Source organism: Sceloporus undulatus, chromosome 2, assembly GCF_019175285.1.
Source record: "Sceloporus undulatus isolate JIND9_A2432 ecotype Alabama chromosome 2, SceUnd_v1.1, whole genome shotgun sequence".
In the NCBI taxonomy this organism is placed as follows: domain Eukaryota; kingdom Metazoa; phylum Chordata; class Lepidosauria; order Squamata; family Phrynosomatidae; genus Sceloporus; species Sceloporus undulatus.
In genome coordinates, this window is record NC_056523.1 from 259233664 (window position 1) to 259254567 (window position 20904).

General features: G+C 39.9%; 1 protein-coding gene across 3 annotated transcripts; it reads right to left on the reverse strand.

The window, feature by feature from the left end:
- Positions 1–522: 522 nt before the first annotated feature.
- On the reverse strand, positions 523–20483 carry ISOC1 (isochorismatase domain containing 1). 3 transcript variants are annotated; one of them, XM_042451707.1, is made up of 6 exons: positions 19701–20470; positions 14090–14209; positions 13771–13974; positions 13429–13545; positions 5449–5556; positions 523–1054 (listed from the first exon to the last, which is right to left on the reverse strand). In XM_042451707.1, exons 1-6 carry the CDS (start codon positions 20109–20111, stop codon positions 977–979), a joined length of 1038 nt encoding a protein of 345 aa, XP_042307641.1. In that variant the 5' UTR covers positions 20112–20470; the 3' UTR covers positions 523–976. The 3 variants fall into 3 exon arrangements, with proteins under 3 accessions (XP_042307641.1, XP_042307643.1, XP_042307642.1); XM_042451709.1 differs by lacking the exon at positions 13771–13974 and having other exon boundaries at positions 19701–20483; XM_042451708.1 differs by lacking the exon at positions 523–1054 and having other exon boundaries at positions 4128–5556; positions 19701–20465.
- Positions 20484–20904: the final 421 nt, after the last annotated feature.

The following is a 20904-nucleotide window of genomic DNA, read 5'->3' on the forward strand; positions in this document are numbered from 1 at the left end:
GTTTTCTTCCATCTCTGGTTTTTTTAATGAGTTGGGCAATCCTCCACCTAAATAAATGCACTGGAGAAAGAATTCTGTGCACAAATATTTTGAAGTAAATTCTACTGCAATCCGAATGCAAAATTCACTGAAATAAATGGTTAGATTCAAATTTAGCCATGTTGAGTATGCCCATTGAGATCACTGGAACTCAATAATTTGTAACCTTAATGCCAACAATTTCAATAGGTCTCTAGGCAAGACTAAGTGTGGATTCAGTTCAAGGTTCCTAAATAATGCTAGCTTTAGTTCTTCCTAAAATTTATCTGCAAGCTAATTATTGCATGAGCTCCTAATGCAGAAATACAATGGTATGCTACTGAAGCTTTGAAACTGTTCTGCTCTTTGGGGATTTTTAAATTTATTTATTGAATTTATACTCTACCTTTTGATGTAAAAACAGTTACAGGGCTCATAAAACTCAGGCTAAAATGAAACAGTAAAATCAACAAATACAAAATAAATACAACAAAAAACAAAATATAAATACCAATGAAAACAATTTTACTACAACTTAATTTTTTTTTAAAGAATTAACAGCTTAGGAAAACAAAAACAAAAAATCTTTGCCAAACAATGAAAGCAAATTAGATTCAGCACCAGCCCTCCTTGGGAAAGATTTCCATAAGGAACAGCAACCAAGACAGTTCTTTCTCCAGCCAGCATCTACCTCACACTGGTGGTACGAGGTGGGTGACCAGTGCAGAAACACATGGCAGGGCAAGTTTGTACAACAAGCCTTCAAATTCCATACTCCTGAGCTGCACTTATCTTCCTTTTCTTGGAAAGGATGCAGTCCTGTGATCCGTAGGAAGACAGACCTAGAGTCCATCGGACTGAGTGGATCTCCCTTTCTGAAGCCAGAGAAGTGGGGTCCACCCTTGCATGCCTCCCCACTACAAGTGCAGAGCCCTCCTCAGCCTTTGCCTCGCCAAAATCATGCTCTGATCATGGAAAAGAGAAAGCGGGGGGAGGGGAAGACTTGGATCCAGAGCCTTCCCATTCCTTCAATGTACTGTGAAACCAAAAGCAAAACTGTGTTAGCCTAGGGTAGGAAAGATCAAGTCTGACAAGTGATTGGGGCAGTTAAAATGCCTCTCCCACACCTTTATATCATGCTGGTTGAAACTCAGTAGGATATCAAGGGGGAGGGAGAACACCTCAAGCAAGATGCACCATTGCATGGGGTTTTAAAATCCATGTTTGCCTGAAATAGACTGAGCTTTGAAAACTAGCGTGATCAATTTTGTGCCTTTTGGTTGACCTAATAAAGATATCACAGAAAAATATGGTCGACCTGTTTCAGAAGATCCATCTCTCACACTACAGAAATATATAGGACCCTCAATGAGCATGCCCCTTTTATGGAGAGTTCTTTGTATGGAAAAAGATCCATCGTCTCATCAGCTTCCCAAAGTAGTACAGCTCAAACATATGACTATTTCCTCTGGAAGAACTCAGCCTAAACTGCTTGGAATAAATATTCTTGGTTACACAGATAAATAATGGGATTCTTATGGAGTATCAGTTTAACAGGTCTGCTTAAGATCTGCGGTTTTGTTTAATTTTGCAATCTTAATATTACCTTCTTAAATTTAGTGTGGAAAATGCTAGTTGCCACTACTTCCTTCTGGTTTGATTATAAAACTGAGTTAATATATTTATCTGTTATCTGTGATATGCTCCCAATATTTTAAAATAAGGCCCAAACACAGTTTTGTCTTTACAGAGACAGTCTATCTTTCTACTTTATTATGCTACTTCTAGAATACTCTTAATTCACTGAGTATAACAGCACAAATATAAGTCAACAGCTCAAGCTGAAAGTATTCCAGCTGTAAAAATAACTCTTCATATCTAGAGTGGCATGTCTGATTAATAGCAACAGGCCACTTTATGAGTACATATACTGAGAGATTTTTGGTTTTCATGTTCGTTTTTGTTAAAACACCTAGTAACTTTCTTTAAGCAATGAAAAATTGTTATGTTAAAGGGGAGAACAATGACAGAGCAACAAAATAACCTAGTTTCACATTCAAAAATGAACATCACATGAAACCTCATTTTCACGAACACTGGTTTTAATTTAGGTTTTCAGCTGTAATCCTATGAATATTTACTTGGAAATCAGCTTTTCCAAATAAAGTGGGATTTACTTTGCAATAAACAGGCTAGTGGGAGCAGGTTAGATATTTTCAGGGGAAAGTGAGTAAAGTGAGTTAATACCTCTGCTTAAGCATCAACAAGCACAATCTGAAATGAGATGTTTTGCAGTAAGTATTTTGGATGTTTTAGAATCACAGAATCAGAGTTGGAAGAGACCGCAAGGGCCATCCAGTCCATGCAGGAAATCTCAATCAAAGCATCCCCAACAGATGGCCATCCAGCCTCTCTTTAAAGACCTCTAAGGAAGGAGACTCCACTACATTTCGAGGGAGTTTGTTCCACTGTCAAACAGCCCTTACTGTCAGGAAGTTCTTCCTAATGTTGAGGTGGAATCTCTTTTCCTGTAGCTTGCATCCATTGTTCCAGGTCCTGTTTTCTGGAGCAGCAGAAAACAAGCTTGCTCCCTCCTCAATATGACATCCCTTCAAGTATTTAAACAGGGCTATCATATCACCCCTTCTCTTCTCCAGGCTAAACATCCTCATCTCCCTAAGTTGTTCCTCATAGGGCATAGTTTCCAGACACTTCACCATTTTAGTCACCCTCCTTTGGACACACTCCAGTTTCTCAACATCCTTTTTAAATTGTGGTACCCAGAACTGGACACAATATTCCAGGTGGGGCCTGACCAGAGCAGAACAGAGTAGCACTATTACTTCTCTTGATCTAGACACAATACTTCTATTGATGCAGCCTAAAATCGCATTGGACTTGTTAGCTGCCGCATCGCACTGTTGACTCATGTTCAATTTGTGGTCTACTTGGACTCCCAGATCATGTTTTTAATCATGTTTTTAATAATGTTGATGTTTAATTCCTTTTCCTTTAATTCCTTTTTATCTTTTATAAACTGATGTTTAATTTGGATCATTTACATATTATTTTCAATTTTAAATCATGCTGGAACCCATTTTGGAAGAAAGGTGGGATATAAGTGCAATAAATAAATAAATAAATTGAGGACCTTCTCAAAAAGTGTATCCCTTATTACAATTAAGAGACAGTTTTGCAAATTCTACAGCCAGGTGCATTCTGTTGTGTTAGATTACAATTCCCATCATCCCGCAGAGCTAGTTACAGATCACACAAGTTCTTGTTCATGTCTGGAGTGTGCAAGGCTGAAGAAGACTGTCTACAAGTAAAATTTGATGAACACTGTCTGAAATGTGACAAATATGTCCAACAATTCAGATGCACTAAAAACAAAGCAATGATGCTTCAGCAGAGAAATAAGGTTTTTTGTATAGGGTAATACCTGTACATTGCCTGATTTTCCACACAGAGCCACTAATCATTGTGATCATATGGAATGTCACTGAAATTGTTGTGGGAACAAAGAGAGGCATTTGTTATAATGGTCGAAAGAGAAACTTAAGATACACCTGTTTTTACAGATAGCTGTTTTTAGCCTGAAGTTTATAATATCAAAATCTTCACACTGCATAGCAAATCACTTCTGAATTTAGAGTTTGTATTTAAAAAATCCTAATTTGTATGGAGACCACAATCCCAACAATAATATTCCCATGACTGATGAGAAGCAGGAGATCAGTTTTTAACAACAAATTTTTCTGGCATGAAATAATATATTGGGACATAGTTATAGTTTGGGTTGAGGGTTTTTGGTGCAGCTGTGCATTTATACTTTACTCTTCTTGACAGTTGATTAATATACCAGAAAAGATATTAAAAGTAGGTCAAAATGTAGAACAGTGATTTTCTTAACTGTTTTGCCTTTCTCTGCCTACAGTCACATACTCCTCCTTTTAAACTGTGACAAGTTTGTGTTTCCTTTAAATAACTGAAAACAAGGGGGTTTCCATAGGCCATCCTTGGGAAGGATTTGACAAGTCCAAAAAATCTTATGCTAAGAGACCATAGCAATAATATAAAATGAAGATCAAGCTTTTAAATCAAAATAATTTGAGTAAACATTTGCATTTATTTAAACATCTCAAGATCATTTTAGACCAGTAAGTTTAAGAACATTCCAATAATGTACTGATTTTTAAAAAATTGTTAGTATTATATGTCATACTGCAAAATTCCTTCCTACAAACCCACATATATTCTTGATACAAACATTAGAACAATTTCAATAATTTATGACATGAATAATTGGCATGTAGTAAGAACACTGTTACTCAACTTAATTTGTAGCTATAAAATACTCCATCAAGTTACAGCAAGTATGTCTAAAGTATGTTGGTTACACCAGGTTCCCCTGAAAGACTATTCAATCTCTTTATTGAAGGATCCTGCATAAAACTGAAGAAGCTGATTTTGAACCAAAGATTTGCTTGAACTAATGCAAAAGCTAGATGGAGTTCATTAAATCTAGACATACTGGGATTAAAAATAAATCTTCCAACACATACAGAAACAAAGTTATTTTTATATTTAGCAATGAGGAACTTGAGCATCTTCCTATACATTTTCTACAAATGAGTTAAATCTCTTTCAATGTCATAATTCATACATTCTCATTAATAAAGTGACAGAATTGCTTATGGTTTAAAAGTGAATATGAATCTGCACTCTTTCCAGTTGGAACTTTATAACAAAGAACTTTGGAATAGCAATCAGGAATAAAGTCTTTAACAATCAAGTACTGTATCAGCCTAGCTAACTAAGCTACCTAAAGTAATGGAACTACATATTGCTTTTCTCCCTAGCATGTTTGTCTAATTGTTAAGCAAGTATTTCTCCGCTAGTATATATACTCAATTTTATTTGAAATATGGTTCCATTTATAGTTTGATAAAACATTGTATCACATGTATATATGTAATATTGTATTAATAATACAAAAATGCAAAACAATACCACATTTGTACAATCAAAAGAGGTTTCACAAAAATATGCAATTTTTGGAGCTGTGTTACAATCAGTGGGTACAGTACAGACAAACAGGCACCTCTGTTTTCAAAGTTTGCTTGACAAAAAAATAAACCTATGGTAGTTACCCAAAGCCTTAAAGATCTGGGACTAACAGAATACACTGGCACCTGGACAGCAAATCAGACAAATTCTGCTAAGGCAAGCACAAATACATCATTTGTAGAAGGGGTGTGCGTGTGTGAGTTGTGTGTGCAAGCACACACATGCAAACGTGTGTATGTGTGTATGTGAGTGAGAGAGTGTTTGAGGACCTAGAATTACATTGTCATTCATTAATCCCCCACCTCCCCAATAATGTCCACTTTATACTTTGGAAAGAAGCCCCGACTCTGGAGCACTTGCCTTAATGAGATTCTGAATTTCTTTGAATTTGGGATGGTCTTTGTCAGCTATCAGCTGCAGCAATATAGCTTCACTAGTGGTAACAATAATCCCAGTGCGAGCGAGACGCTGAAAAAACAGAGACAAGAACCAGAAGTGAGTTTGTGCTGTTTATAACAATTTAACAGTAAAACTAAGTACAGTGGGCCCTTGTTATCTGCTGAAGTTTGGTTCCAGGGCCCTTGTGGATAACAAAATCTGTGGATGCTCAAGTTACATTAAATATAATGACACAGCAAAATGGTGTCCCTTATGTAAAATGGAAAATAAAAGTTTGCTATTTAGAATTTATACTTTTTTCTGACTTTGGACCCTAAGCTGAACCTATCATGGAGTTTGCTCGAGAAGATTTGGTCAATGCGTGTTTGCCTTTGCTTTCCTCTGAGCCTCAATGTGACTTCTTATGCAAGAAATACTCAGAAGTGATTTTGCCAGTTTCTTCTTCTGAAATGCAGCCTACAGCACCTTGCATTCAGGGACAGTCTCTCATCAATCTATTCCACTTCAAATAAAGAATGTTCTTGTCACCCAAAGTTCTTCAGACAATAACATTTATGCATTTGAGAGGAAGGAGCTGATATTAAATTTGATAGACGCTCCTTGCAGAGAACGTTAAATATATGAAACAGAACTGGGCTATTCTTAGTGAGGACCACAGAGTGGATTTAACACTCCAATGCCATGGAAGTTTCAACTATACCTGCTAGCAGACAAAGAGCTTTTTATTCAGGCAACATTTCAGCAACTCAAAAGCTGCTAAGAAAGGATCTTTTAATAGATTTAGTGGGGGGGTTTTAAACGACAACAACAACAACAACAACAAGAGTTTTGAAATTATAGTTTGTTCAGTTGTGGCTTAACATAACCTTTGTTTGGTTTTATCTGGGCTTATTTTTCAGTCTTGTTTTCAGCTGCCTCATGTCCCAGGCCTGGTAGAATGATAGGATAGAAGTCAAAGAAATAAATACTAAAAGCAGTAAAATGAATCCCCATTTCTAATAATTTCTCCACATACCATTTCTAATAATCTTAGTGAAGACATTTTAAGCAAAGGTTGTAACTTTTAAAAAGAATTCATAGTATTATGTCTATAACATTAAAGGAAAGGTATTCATCTCTTTTGGTCATGAGTACAACCTTCATAGGGTTACACAGGGCACAACACTAGTTCAGAGGGATTGCAGGTTCATTCCTTCCCACAGAGATCCTCATCAAGACTGTTGTTTTTCTAGAAGAGCTAAAGAAACACCACTCTCAGAAGCAGGATTACGGTTGTATTGCTAATAGCAGCATCAGAAGTGGATTTTCCCTTGCTTTCAATTGGGTGAATGGGAAAGTTGGGTAGGGCTCCTACAAGTTCCATAAGTTGTATTGGGAGTGACTGACAAAAAGCTGCAAATTTGGTATTCCTATATTTATTTGTTAGAAATGTTTATCAACCAGACCTCACCAAAAAGACTGCTGAGTTGTATAAACAAGTATAAATAAGAACTGTTCACATGAACTGATACATACAATGCAGTCAGCCCTCTGCATCCATGTATTCTGCATCCATAAATCCATGGCTTGAAAATATTCTAAATATATAAGTAAATTCAAAAAGCAAACTTTGATTTTGCCATTTGGGGAGTTAAGTATCCAAGGATTTTAGTACCTACACTGAGGTCCTGGAATCAAACCCCAGGGAATACAGTGGTACCCCGGGATACGAATTACCCAGCTTACGAATTTTTCGGGATACGAAAAAATCCCATAGGGATTTATTGTTTCGGCTTACGAAGGTTTTTTCGGGTTACGAAAAAACCCCGGCGCTGTTTTAAATGGAAAGGCCGCCACCGGAGGGCAGCAGAGAGCTATTTTTTCCATTAGCGCCTATGGCAATTCGGCTTACGAAGGTTTTTCGGGTTACGAAATTAGCCGCGGAACGAATTAATTTCGTAACCCGAGGTACCACTGTACAATGTACCAATTCCCTGTCCCCTGGAAAAACACTGGGTGACTCTGGAAGTGTCATACACTCTCATCCCCAGAAAACCATATGATAGGGTCACCATAAGTCAGAAATGTCTTGAAAGCACACAACAAAAAAAAATTAAAACAAAATGAAATATAAAATCAGACAAAACACAATTTCCTTTAAAATGATTTGGCATATACCAAGGTTTCAGTGTGGTGCCAGAAATGCTGTAATACTAGCACTTGTTAAGTCTCTTTGGGGACAGCATTGCATAGTCAACACACTACTACAGAAAATGTCCTCTATTTTGTGGATAATTACACACCTCTGTTAAAGGGCATACTGTGAAGATGGACCTCTACAGAAAATCTGATGACAAGGGCAGGCTGGTATTGAAAGGGGTACTCCTTGAGGCATTTGTGTCCCAAGCTATTTAAGGCTTTAAAGCATCTTTCCTCAATCAATAGCCCTGCAAATGTTTTGGACTCCCACAATTCTTGCCAATTAGCCCTGCTAGCTATGGCTTCTAGAGGCTATACATATATATTTAAAAAAACAAACAAACCAAGAACTGAAGATTGAGAAGCACTTCTCTACAGATAAAAGCCAACACATCTATATTATATTAAAGTCAGATGTTAATAGCAGCCAGTTCAATGGCATCTCCATCCATATTACAGTAAACCAGCCTGGAGGCTAAGGAAGCATAAAGCACTGTGGACAGAAATGGTTCTGCTGATGATAAAAGGATGTCTGGGAAACCAAGCCCACCTAGGCCTTAAAATGGAAATCCGGGATCAAGAAGTAACTTCAAACAGCCTATCTGTTCTTTAACTGAGAATGCCACCCATCCAGAATAGCCTATTTCCTAAACCTGAGAACCACTTGGTCACCGTGCCTCTCATTTACACCATTTTAATGTAAGTGCTTTGCCCCTCATCCAGCCCACTGAGTAACCAGTCCATTACCAACAGAGTTCCCATTAGAAACTCTGAAATTAAATAACAGATCAAGTGTTTTTGTAAGTTATCTGGATACAAAAAAGCATTGACACAGTGGTATCAATTTGTCAAATCATCAAGGCTATGGTACAGTCTACATAGTACAGTACTGGCTGAGGAATTCTCCAAAGTGCTACATGGCACCTGGATACTCCTGTTGCAATGTCTATGCAAGAATGAGGCATGCTATTATGAAGAATGTACATTTAAACATTAAAATATCTGCCTTTTGGGTGAAGTAGAAGCAAAAATGAAATATATCAAATAATTCTATCTCAAAAGTGTGACAATAACACTGTGAAAAAACCTGTAAAATCAAACATTAAGAACGGACAGCCCAGATAGCACTGTCCTAGAAACAGGATTTTGGCTGCAAATTACCTATTCTGAATATAGCTGCCTTCTAAGGCTGTAACAGATAATCCCCAATAAGAACATGACATTTGCCACTTACAATCATAATTCAAAGAGGAGGGCAGGGCAGGCTGTTTTACAAAACAGATCAGGGGGGACATATTGTGCCATTACATATGAAAATCTCTCTGCATCGCAAACAAAAATAAAATGTATACAAAGGGATACTATAACATTTTTTAGTTGAACTGAGAGAAAGAAGTTTGTATAGCATATGGTTTTGTAGACTGAAGATGTAAACGCACAGGCAGGATACAACGGGCCAACCCAGTCATAGTCTGCCCACAGATCCTGCCTGTCTCTCCCCCTAATGCCATGCCTATCACTGCTGCATCATTTTCCTTGCAGGCTCCCCCCCACCTTCTGTAACATAGGAAACTGGTACCTCACTCAGGCCTGCAAGAAAACTGATGGCAACAGTAGCAGGTAAGGGGGCGCACAGCCAACTAAACATGTAATTATGCATTTTGGTTGGCCCCATAAAGGTAGCATTGTTTGAATGTTATTGGATAGGCAGAATATATGTTACATATATTCTGTAACATACAGAAAGATCACTTAGAGTGAACATCTAAGCAAAAAGCATCACAAAAAGTCATAGTAAACTGAACAAAGAAACAAGAGTGGAACATAATAGAACATGCTTTGTTATTTATAAAAAGACTTATTATCTCCATTATTGAATAATACTGTTTTTTCCGGCATATAAGGTGACTGGGTGTATAAGACGGCCCCCAAGTCACATGCAGGCAGCGTCCTTGGCCTCCTATAGGTGGAATTAAGGGGTTCTGGCGCCCACACACGCCGGCTTGAGGGGGCCTCTGTGGAGGCCTGGAAGGCGGGTACTGCGGCCGGGCTCTCTCCCACCCCCATTGCTGGAAAAGGCGGTGGAGAAGCGGCTCCAGAGCCGGTTGGGCCGAGGGAAAGAGTCAGCCCCTTATGTCTTGCCACCGCTGCCCGGGATACTCTGCTCCTCCAGTGGCTTCTGCAGCTCCAGCAGCTTCCATGGCGTGCCGGACTTCTGGCACGCTGCAGAAGCCGCTGGAGGAACAGAGTATCCACAGCAGCGAGGCATAAGGGGCCAGCTCTTTCCCTCGGCCCTACCAGCTCTGGAGCCGCTTCTCAGCTGCCTTTTCCAGCAATGGTGGCGGGAGAGAGCCCGGCCGCAGTGCCTGCTGGGACAGGAACCCGCAAGGACCCCAGAGATAGAGAGATGGCTAGACCATTCGCCTGTCTCTGTGGTAACAACCCAGCGTATAAGACAGGGGTAAAAAGTCGTCTTATATGCTGGAAAATTAATTTTCCAATCTGAAAGGTAGACTAGCGAAAGCAAAACTGATTAGGTTTTGTAATAGAATCAGTTTGTAAGAAACCTAAAAGGATGTCAGGTATTTCCTTTTAGAACCTTAGCTGCTTGCTCATCCCTTTTTAACCAGCATGACAGACAAGAAGAGTCCGAAATTTTTAGCATTTAATTTCCCACCCCCTAATGTGCAATTTCTAGGCTTAGAGATTCATTGCCTATATACCAATGAAATTTAATGTCATTCTTGATACAGAAAGTATAGAATGATGCCCATAGAAATCGTCTCCCTTTTAAAAAGCCACAAAGCCTGATTTCTCAGAAGATGAAACTAATAAGTTTGATGTTCTAACTTGATGGCTTCCGGAACTGTATACTGAGCTGATAAAGCCTTTGAAAATGTACGTAACAATATAATAACTTAAGTTTGCTAAATTCCTCTCCAGAATCAAGGTACAAAAGTATTGGGCTACAGTTCTCCCAGATGAAGGTGGGCTGTATATAAAGTGTAAACGTTTGCTATCGCTCTCCTAGGAAAGTCTACATGGAGAAAATATCACTTCTGGTGTGTTTTGAGGTTTTGAATACAAAACAAACAAACAAACAAACAAAAACCCACTGCCATGGAATTTAGAATAGAAATCATGATATTAAATAGATTCAAATAGCAGACACCTGAGTAATGGATGCAGTGTTATCTTTAACATCAGGCTCTGCATCCACATAAGAGACAAAAACAAAACACATTGCCCTAGCATACTTCTGCTAGCAAAACAGGAATTTATGCTTCTTTTCGTCCCTTCAGCAGCCCTCCAAACTACCCAAAAACCTGTTACAGAAAGTTCACCAGATATGGGCAAGGAGGGAGGAATTACTTCCTGTTTCCACTGATGGAATTACTTCTATCTGTATCACACGACTGGGCCCTGGCCATACATGACAACTTTTTGTAGCCAAATCCCATGCACTGGATTTTACATTTTATCTTATGAAATTCTGAACTGCTTCTAAACAATTGATTGTTTTTTTATTATTAAACTGAGTTTTAACCAGCCACCTTGACAGAAAAATCAGTAAAATCTCAGCTAATACTCTTCCACATTAATGGAAAGGCTGGCAGAAGGAAGAGGCTTTTGAATGAGCTATATTGAGGAAGATGGCATTTCATCTGACCTGGGTTTCAACAGCACTTCACTGTTATTGTAATGAACTAGTCCAGCTTATGATACATAGTAATAAAAATACAGGGAAAACAGGTTCGTATTGTACACACCAACCACTATGCTTTGCAAATAATTTCCAGAGGTCAATAGAGAGGCAAGAGGTTTAATTCACTCTTTTTCTTTTTTGTTTTTGTGGTCCTTTCCACACTAATTAATAATAATTTGTTTTGTTTATATACCGCTATTCCAAAGATCATAGCGGTGAACAGCAAGTAAGCTAATTAGCAAATAAGCTAATTTGCCCCCAACAGTCTGGGTACTCATTTTAGCGACCTCGGAAGGATGCAAGCCTGAGTCGAGCTTGGGCCCTTTTGCTGGTCTTGAACTCGCAATCTTGTGGTTTTGAGTGAATGGCTGCAGTACAGGCATTTAACCACTGCGCCACCAGGGCTCCAATTAAATTAATGCATTTAATTTTATATTGCCTTATTGTTAGTGTTTTTATGAAAACTGTCAGGTACCCTGGAGACAGGAGGGGGAAGGAGAGGGAGAGCGCCAGTATATCAGACTTTTTTTTAAAAGAAAAATAAACAAAGAGCCAATTAAATGATTAGTTTATATAAAGCTGGAAACCATTTTTTTCTATGCTAAATAAATTCATGAAGTCCTACACAATTAGCAAGATCATGAGCACAAGATATATTTCATTGCAACATTCTCTTGGGGTGTATCACTACTTTGGCTTCCATTTGAGCCTATTATCATTCTTATACTCCTTGTACGTCAAGAGCTTTAAGGAATAGATTACACTAAGCTTCCATTTAATCAAATATAACTCTTTTCATTAAGTACTAACTCTATTTTAACCTTAAACCTCAATCAAGCACCAAGCTTTATATATGTATGTATATATGTATGTATGTGCTGTGAGTGAGCCGTTGGGTATTTCTGATACCAATAAGAACGCCAGTGTGTTAAGGGTTGGGGTCAGGGCCAAAATTTTGGTTAAGGTTTAACTTCCTGATAAGAATTCAATTTTCTGACAAACTGAAGAAATTTTGACTTTCCCCAAATGGGACAAACCTGCAAACTGCAACACACTGTTTGTGCTTCACTGTATCAAGGTTTATCAAAGACATTCTTGAGACATCAAAAGTCTCAATACATTACATTGACTGGTACGAATGAATGAATGAATGAATGAATGAATAGGTGCCCCAATGGCAAAAAGCAACTGTACCTGACAAGTGGTTTGAATCTGGAGAAACTATTTGCATTTGTTCAGGTGACAATGTCGCAGATGCTGACATTGTACTTCTAGTTCCTATTCAAGCAGGCATTCCCCGACTAAATATCCTGTGGGCCTCCCTCCTCTTCCGTGGCCATGAGGATGGGCTAACGGGGCTTTTGCTATTGTTTTTAGACTGCATATTGTTAATGTTTGATGTTTTTAACCTGTATCTGTTTGCACTTGTTGCATTGCTGTAAGCCGCCCTGATCTTTTTGGAAGGGCGGGATATAAATAAAGATTTTATTATTTATTATTATTAGTTGTATTTTGATCCTGCAAACAGAATTCTGGTGACTTGCATGCCCTAACCTAATGCAAGGGGACTATATATATAAAACCAGAAATGGAAAGCTTGCCAGTTTGATACTAATCTATCAAAACATGACAGTTATATAGTAATTATACACAAAGATTATATAACTGAAAACTCCAAAGACGTTCTAGATAATCAGCTGTAACATAAAATCTGTCTAACATTTCCTTAATGTTCAAATGAACAATATTTTCCAATTAATCAAATGCATTCATTTTTAAATCCAATGTCTTCTACTTTTAGCTGTAGTCCATAAAAGCAGTTATCCAAAAGAAAGGGGGGGGGAGTGGGGAACCACACCAATGGATCCTAAAAATGGTAAAAAGATGGTATATATGTTTTTAATATAATTAAACTAAACCCCTCAAGATGGTTAGTTATTTGTTATGTGCAGTATAAATTCTGGAAGATAACAGAAATTCTGCAGTTATAAATGTCTACTATTGTCTAAAAACTACCAAGCTGATTTCTTATGTACATCCATCTAAAAAGAAATTACCTCAAGGGCAAACATTCTGTCCATCATGCTTCTTGAAGAGGTTGCATCAGCCACAATGTGAACTTCCAGACCTCTACCTATCAATTCTAGTGCTGTCTGTTGGATGCAGACGTGGGTCTTGAAGAAAAACAGAAATTAAAAAAAGATCACATAAACAGAATATGTAAGACTACAGGAAAATATATATATATAAATTATTTTCCAAATGGCTGGCCAAAAAAAGGGTATTTCAAAAATTTCAGTATTTAAACAAGTAATTTTTAAAAGCAACAGTTAACATTTTATTCATTTTTCCTAAACTAATATATGAAGGGTTAAATATGAGATAAATGAAGAACCTACTTCTACTCCAAATAAAACAACACTGCGGACTCCAGGAATCTCTGCTAGTGCAGCCTCAACTTCAGGTAATACCATAGAAAACTTTGTCTTGGGTAAGACAAGTTTGGCCCCAGTTAAGTCAATTTCTTGCACTGTGCTTCCAAGACCTTTGGGATACTGCTCTGTTACTATGACTGGGATTCCTAAAATCCTTGCTCCTTGAAGCTGCAATGAGAAAGAATCCACACAGTGATGAAACTGTACATCTCAACAATCAAAAGTTAACATTGCAAAGTAGGCAGGAGGTACTGTGTTAAAAAACAATAATAAATAAACCTACCAATCGTTGACCTACGCTGATTATATCTCCAAAATACTTGATAGCAGGTCTAAATCTCTCTTGCATATCACAACAGAAGAACACAGTGCTTGATGGTGTGAGATTGCCCAATGTAGTTATCTGAAAAAGAGAAAAAATGTAATATCAAAAGTCTGTCTAATCATAATTAAAATAAAATATTTTACAATGAGTTGGATCTCAGTACCCACTTCAGGTGAGACCAAGGGTCTGTATGTGTCCACACAGGGACTGTATGTTTCCAGTAAGACATCTGACTTTTTCTTTGAACTGCACGTCCCCATTTCGTATCACCAATTCACAAAATCCTGTTTCAAGAACAAGCTGTTGCAGAAAGAACTGCTGTTTCAGAAAGAGAAATCTAGAGCCCTTTCAAGTGTGCAGAACTGGTTACGTAGTTCTTTGGATCCTAGCCATTATCTTAAAGAACAGCCCCTGAACACAGTTTCCCAGTGTTTCAAGCCACATATGCAATCTAAGTGCATTTCAAGGTCTAATTGTACATAAAAGGCAACAGGTACATACACAGATTTACAAACACATCAACATCAGACCCCACAAACTCTTATACTGTATGGCAAATCACACTGAAATTGTTGTACTTGGCAATTTAAAAGCCCAAATTCAAAAATAATGGTGGAAAACACTGAAGGTACGAAAACAAGAATGATCTTTCTGTCCAATTTTAGGTTGAAAAAAAGAGGCAATACTCTAAATGGCCTCACAGTAGGCTCTTAATAAATTGTATGATAATCCAGTATTTGTGATTACAATATATCTTAGAAATTTTCCCTGCTATGCATCACTAGTCATTAAACCAAAAACGATTTGTAGATACACTAGTTTAATACAGTTACAGAAGATGCTTTTGTATGTAAATAAAGATGGGCCACTGCATGAAAATCAGATCATGAAAACAATGCTTTCAGCAGATTACAAGGAAACTAAGTAGTTTAGAACTGAAAGATTACCTTCTTCAAATTTAGTAATCCATTTAGTAATCTCTTGTTCTTTTTCAGATTTTACTGTTTGGTTTATCTGCTTTTATATAATAACATTTCAGCTTTCCCTCTTTCACCAGCAGATCCTTGTTCTCAGCTTAAAAGACCCCAGAAGTTTCAGGGACCTTCCAAGAAAGTATCCCATAAAACACAAGGGTCTGATGCTAGACTGCACTGCAAACACATACACATATGAAAATGATTTGTCTATATGCATAGGTGTCTAGGTCTCATTGCATGCTCCAAGATATTATTTCATTTCTTAATCATACTGCAAACAATCTCTCTTTGGAATAATGCAAAAGTAATTTCTCGTGGCTTCTGTAAATGCAGTTTATCAAAGGGATATTTATGTCAGTTAATCATTATGACTGTTAAATAACTTGGCAACTGTAACTAACTTTACCTGGAAATTGTTGTTATTTTGTGCTTGCAAATCATTTCCAACTAATGGCATCCTTAAAGAGATCCTATCACGGAATTTTCTTGGCAGTAGGTTTCCATGGCTGAGTGGGGATTTGAACCCTGGTCTCCAGAGTAGTTGTCCCGTGCTCAAACCACTACACCAGGCTGACTCTCTTTACTTAGAAATAACTATTAATTCCAACCAGATCTATCCTCGTGTATATGTGCACGTGTGGGCACAAAATTATTAGAGAACAAGACCCACTGAGATCAATGGGACTCATTTCTGAATAAACATTCACAGAACCATGGTGTATGACTGCAGGACTACACACTTATCTGAATGTAAATTCAAATGACTACAGTTGGAATTTGCATGGGAGCATACAGTTACAGAGTTTGATTTATGATAAAAACAAAAACAGGTTATTCTGTTGATGTTTTACATTGAGAAAATGAAATATTTTAGCTACAGTTCATTTGATTGTTTCACACCTGTTTTACATTTTAGGTGGTATGCAAAATCAAAGTTGTCTCCAACAGTATACTGTGGCCACCGTGTCTTGAGAGCTATACATCTGATTGACCACTCTAACATGTCCATGGATCTTTTCTGTAGTTAAACAAATACTTGCTATTGACTTTAATGGTTATTTCCCAGACTGAGCAGGATCCAATCAAATCACTTTTTATTCATCATCAATAAAATGCAGAAAATAACACTAAATTACATGTATTACAGATATCTAGTTTTCAGATTTATTAAAACAAATCCACTACTAAATACTAAATTTGAACCTGAACATCTGGCTATTAAGGGAAACAGGTACCCAAAGGTAAATCATTATTCCAAAGGTTTTACCTCATTCATTTGGCCATTAGTCAACTAAAAGTTTTAACTGATTACTTGGCACAGGAAATTAAAAATTAGGGATAAAAATGTTTACTTCATTCAATTGGTTATTACTGAACAGAAGTTTTAAGTGATTACTTGGGACAGGAAAAAAATCAACAGAAGGGCAAAGTAATTGGATGGGTTGACTTTTAACTATTTGGGTTTCTGTACATCACTTTAACTGGAAACGAAATATAAATATGTGACGTCAAAATATAAATAAATACTGAGGTTGTCAAATATGTATGTGCTATACTACATTTCAATGCACTTAAAACTAAAATCAATAAGACATCCTTTCAAAAATATATATTTATAGTTACAGTAGTTACTAATACATCAATAGGCAACTTGAAGGTGTGCGCGCACACACACACACACACACACAAACCCTGGCATCAGTACAATTCTGAAATTCCCACTTTTCAACTGATGTCTGAATTCAAGCTTAATTACAAAAAAGCATGTTTTAATGATGGTTTTTTTTGTGTGTAGAACGTAACATGGTATCTACAGCTACAAGCTGCCACAAAAAGAAGGGCCACAGCTCTGAGGCAGATCACATACTCTACATGCAGAAGGTACCTCCTGGAAGGACCAAGACAGACCTCTAATTGAAACCCTGGAGAATCTGCCAGTTGGTAAAGACAATATTTAGTAAGATGGACCAAGGTTCTGACTCAATATAAGACAACTCTCTATGGTCCTAAATACAGCCTGAAATCCCAACCACAATCAGAGCTGCACTCACAAAAGATGGATGTCCTTTGTTCCCTTAGAGACCCTTCAGAACAGCATGGGATGTGGCAGATTGGAAGAAATCAAAAGACCTGATTATATTTTTCTCCACCATGTGAACAACAATTCTCCAGCCATTCCATGCCCATAGTAAGCAGGCGCAATGTTGTTTGACAGATCAAAGTCTAAGAAGAAGCTTACTCATGCAGATTTGCTAACCTTTAACACAATATTTTTGCAGTGAGTTTATTGTCAAGAAAGCAGCATTTGAAGCACAGTCTCTTACATCTACATGTGCTGTCCAATACAAATGTATTTTGATACGCAATAATATTCAAGTCAGTGCATTTAATCCTGGCACAGAATGAGAAGGCACGGTATCTGAGAAAAGAGACCTATTCTGAATATATTTACTGGAAAGCTCCACGGATATACAGTGAATCTACAAACAATTTATAAAGGTATGCCTAACTCTGGATACAACTGGATTCTTAGCCTATTTCAAAACTTGAATTTATGGGAAAACAGACACTAGTAGCTATAATGGTCACACTAATCACTTATGCTAGAGCCAGTGTGATGTAATGGCTTGAATGTTGAAGGAGCACTCCAGGAGACCAGGGTTTAAATCCCTGCTCAGCTATGAAAACCTACTGGGTGACTTTGGGTTGTCACTCACTCTCAGCATTAGAGGAAGGCAATGGCAACCCTCCTCTGAATACATCCCAGCAAGAAAACCCCTGAATAGGGTGCCATACATTGGAGCTGACTTGAGGTCACATAGCAAAAAACTAATAATCCTGCACTGAAGTTTCTTGCTTTTATACATTTGCTTTCTAGAGGTGCAGTAAAGAATGCATTTAGAGCAAGCCAAGCGTGGTGCAGTGGTTTGAACATCAGACTCTGACTTTTGAGACCAGTGTTGAAATCTGCAGTCAGCCATGGAAACGCACTTCGGGATCTTGGGCAAGTCACTCTCTCAGCCTCAGAGGAAGGCAAAGGCAAACCCCTCTGAACAAGTCTTGCCAAGAAAATCCCATGATAGGGTCACTGTAAGTAGCAAATGACCTGAAGGCACACAACAAGAACAACAAAGTATAAAAAGGATCACACATGTTCATCTTGTTTTAAATGTATTTCTTCATATGCCATTTGCTGAACTGTGATGACTTTATTTTCTTACCGTTTGTGGCCTTTTGGACCAAGAACGATGCCTACGTAAATGTATTTTGAGACTGAAAAGCTTATACGCACTTACCTAGGAGTGACCCTCACTTTTCTCAGTGGAGCTTAGGTTTAAGCAGACATGCACAGGACAGCTCTGTGGAAGGAGTGGGAATAATCCACCCTTCATGACACCTTTCGGAAGAATAAAGAGTCTGGATAAGCAGAACAACCACTCTCTTACCAGGAGGGATTTTAAATACTGTAAAAGACATTTCCTCCTGGGATTAAATGAGAAGGCCTTGCCCCCAGTGAAGCTCAGAGAGAGATCTTTTAGAAGAGTTTACAATACAGGGACAGGGTGGCCAGGGGTCCAGACCCCAAAGGAGGACATGGCCAAATAAAAGCTCGAAACAGTGATATCAATATGACTTTGTGCTTCTTAGTCTGCTCAGAATGGAGGGCTTTTTGGAACTGCTCCTGGACAGAAGGCTGAAATGTAGGACACGTCCTGGAGAAGGAGGGTGCCTGGTCACCCTGCGGAGGAAGGCTCTGTGCTTCGTGGGGTGGAAGGAGTGTGGGTTGACCGCATCCAGAGGTGGGCAAGCAGCCACTGCCATGCCTGGCAAGCCCTTTTCCTCCTCTGCCAGGGCCTGGGGCAGGCAGGGGACTCACCAAGGGAGGGGAGGAAGGGAAAGGGTTGCCTGCCTGGGAGGGGATGTCCAAATGTCCTCCTTTTTTCCCCCAGGACACGTCCTCCATTTCAACCTTCTGTCCAGCAGGATTCTCAAAATGTCCTCCATTTTGAGCAGGGCTAAGAAGAAGCATGGATTCTGGGCTTAGGCAGAGGTTCTCAACCTTTGATCCTCCATCTGTTTTGGACCCAGAAGCCATTGCCAGCATAGTCAATGATGAGGGAATCTGGGAGATGAAGTCAAAAACATCTGGAGGGCCAGAGGTTGAGAACCACTGTCCTGGAGTGACCAGACGTCCTCCTTTTTTCCAGGACATGTCCTCCATTTCAACCTCCTCTTGAGCAGAAATCCCCCAAAAGTCCTCCATTTGGAGCAGGGCTAAGAAGAAGCATGGATCATGGGCTTCGTCTCCTCCCTGGTGTCCTCCTTTTTTTGCAGGACATGTCCTCCATTTCAGCCCTCTGTCCAGGAGGAATCCCTAACAAGTCCTCCATTTTGAGCAGGGCTGAGCAGCATGCCTTTAATACGTGTCCTGGGTGTTTCCTGATCCTGAGCTCCCATTTTGTGCCGAGTCTTACCTATCTGTTGTGTCATCTATCTCAGCAGCCCCACTGGAGAGTTAATCCGGTGCGACTCCGCTTTGAGTGCTTAAAGCGGGCTGAAACCGGGTTAAGTGCGGGGGCGTGGCGACCGACCTGTATCTGGAGCGGGACGAGGCGGACCTTGCACCGCTCGGCGACGAGGAAGCCCTTGGGGAGGTCGACGTACTGGCTCCACTCCTCGGAGAAGAGCTGGACCACGAACTTGCGGTGCATGTCGAGCTGGTCCCCGTAGAGGCTCAGGAACTTCTGGATCAGCGCCTCGTAGCCCGAGCCGCGGGGCACCGAGGAGGGACGCGCGAAGACCGAGAAGCAGAACAGCACCGGCACCGAAGAAGAAGAGGAGGAGGAGGGGGCTTCCGTCTCCCCTGCCGCCGCCGCCGCCATGTTGAGGGGCAGCAGCAGCAGCCGTTGCTCGACTTCTCCGAAGCAGCTCCTCCTCCTGCCGCTGCCGCTGTTGCAGAGGGGCGGCCCCCAATCCCGGCTCCTGCTCCTCCGCCTCACCATGGGGCCAGCCCTCCCTGCCTTGCCTGCCCTCCTTCAGGGCTCAGGGTCCTCCCCGGCTCCCTCCCCGCCTTCCTGGCGCCCTCAGCCGCCGCTCGGCCCACGCAAACCCCAGGTCTGGCGGGGCCTACTAGGCTCCCTCCGTCTCTGGGCGCCTCTGTTGCTTTGCGAGGGGCCTCTCAGTGGGGCCAATTTGGTGGGTTTCACACGAAAACGGGGATTTCTTAAAGAGCTTTTGGTGTGATTTTGGTGCCTGGCTCTATTTCGGGGCAGATTTGGTGACTGCTGCCCATTTCAGCTCCAGCCCTGACTTTAAGAGGCTACAGAGCAACCAATCCTTTGGGGTTGTTACACACTCACAGTTTTCAGCCAATCAGAGAGAGGGCTGGAGAGTGGTCGCCGCCCCCGCCCTCAGGGAAAGCTCTCTAGTCAGCCCCCCCTCCCTCTTGAGAGCCAGGCTACAGAGCAACCAATCCTGTTTGGAGTCACACTAACAGCCAATCAGAGAGAGGACAGTGGTCGCCCCCCCCACCCTCAGGAAAAGCTCAGCCAACTCTCCTGGCTCAGTGCTAGGGAATCCTGGGAATTGTAGTTTGTTGTGGCACCAAGGCTCTTTCTGATAGAGAAAGCTCAATGTCTCACAAAACAGGGTTCCCTAGCACTGACCCAGGGCAGTTAAAGCAGTCTCAAACTGGATCATTTCTGCAGTGTGTCTTGGACCTAACTCAGGCTGCATCTTCACTCCAGAGACAATCCAGTTTCATACCGTTTTTTCTGCCATGGCCCAGTGCTATGA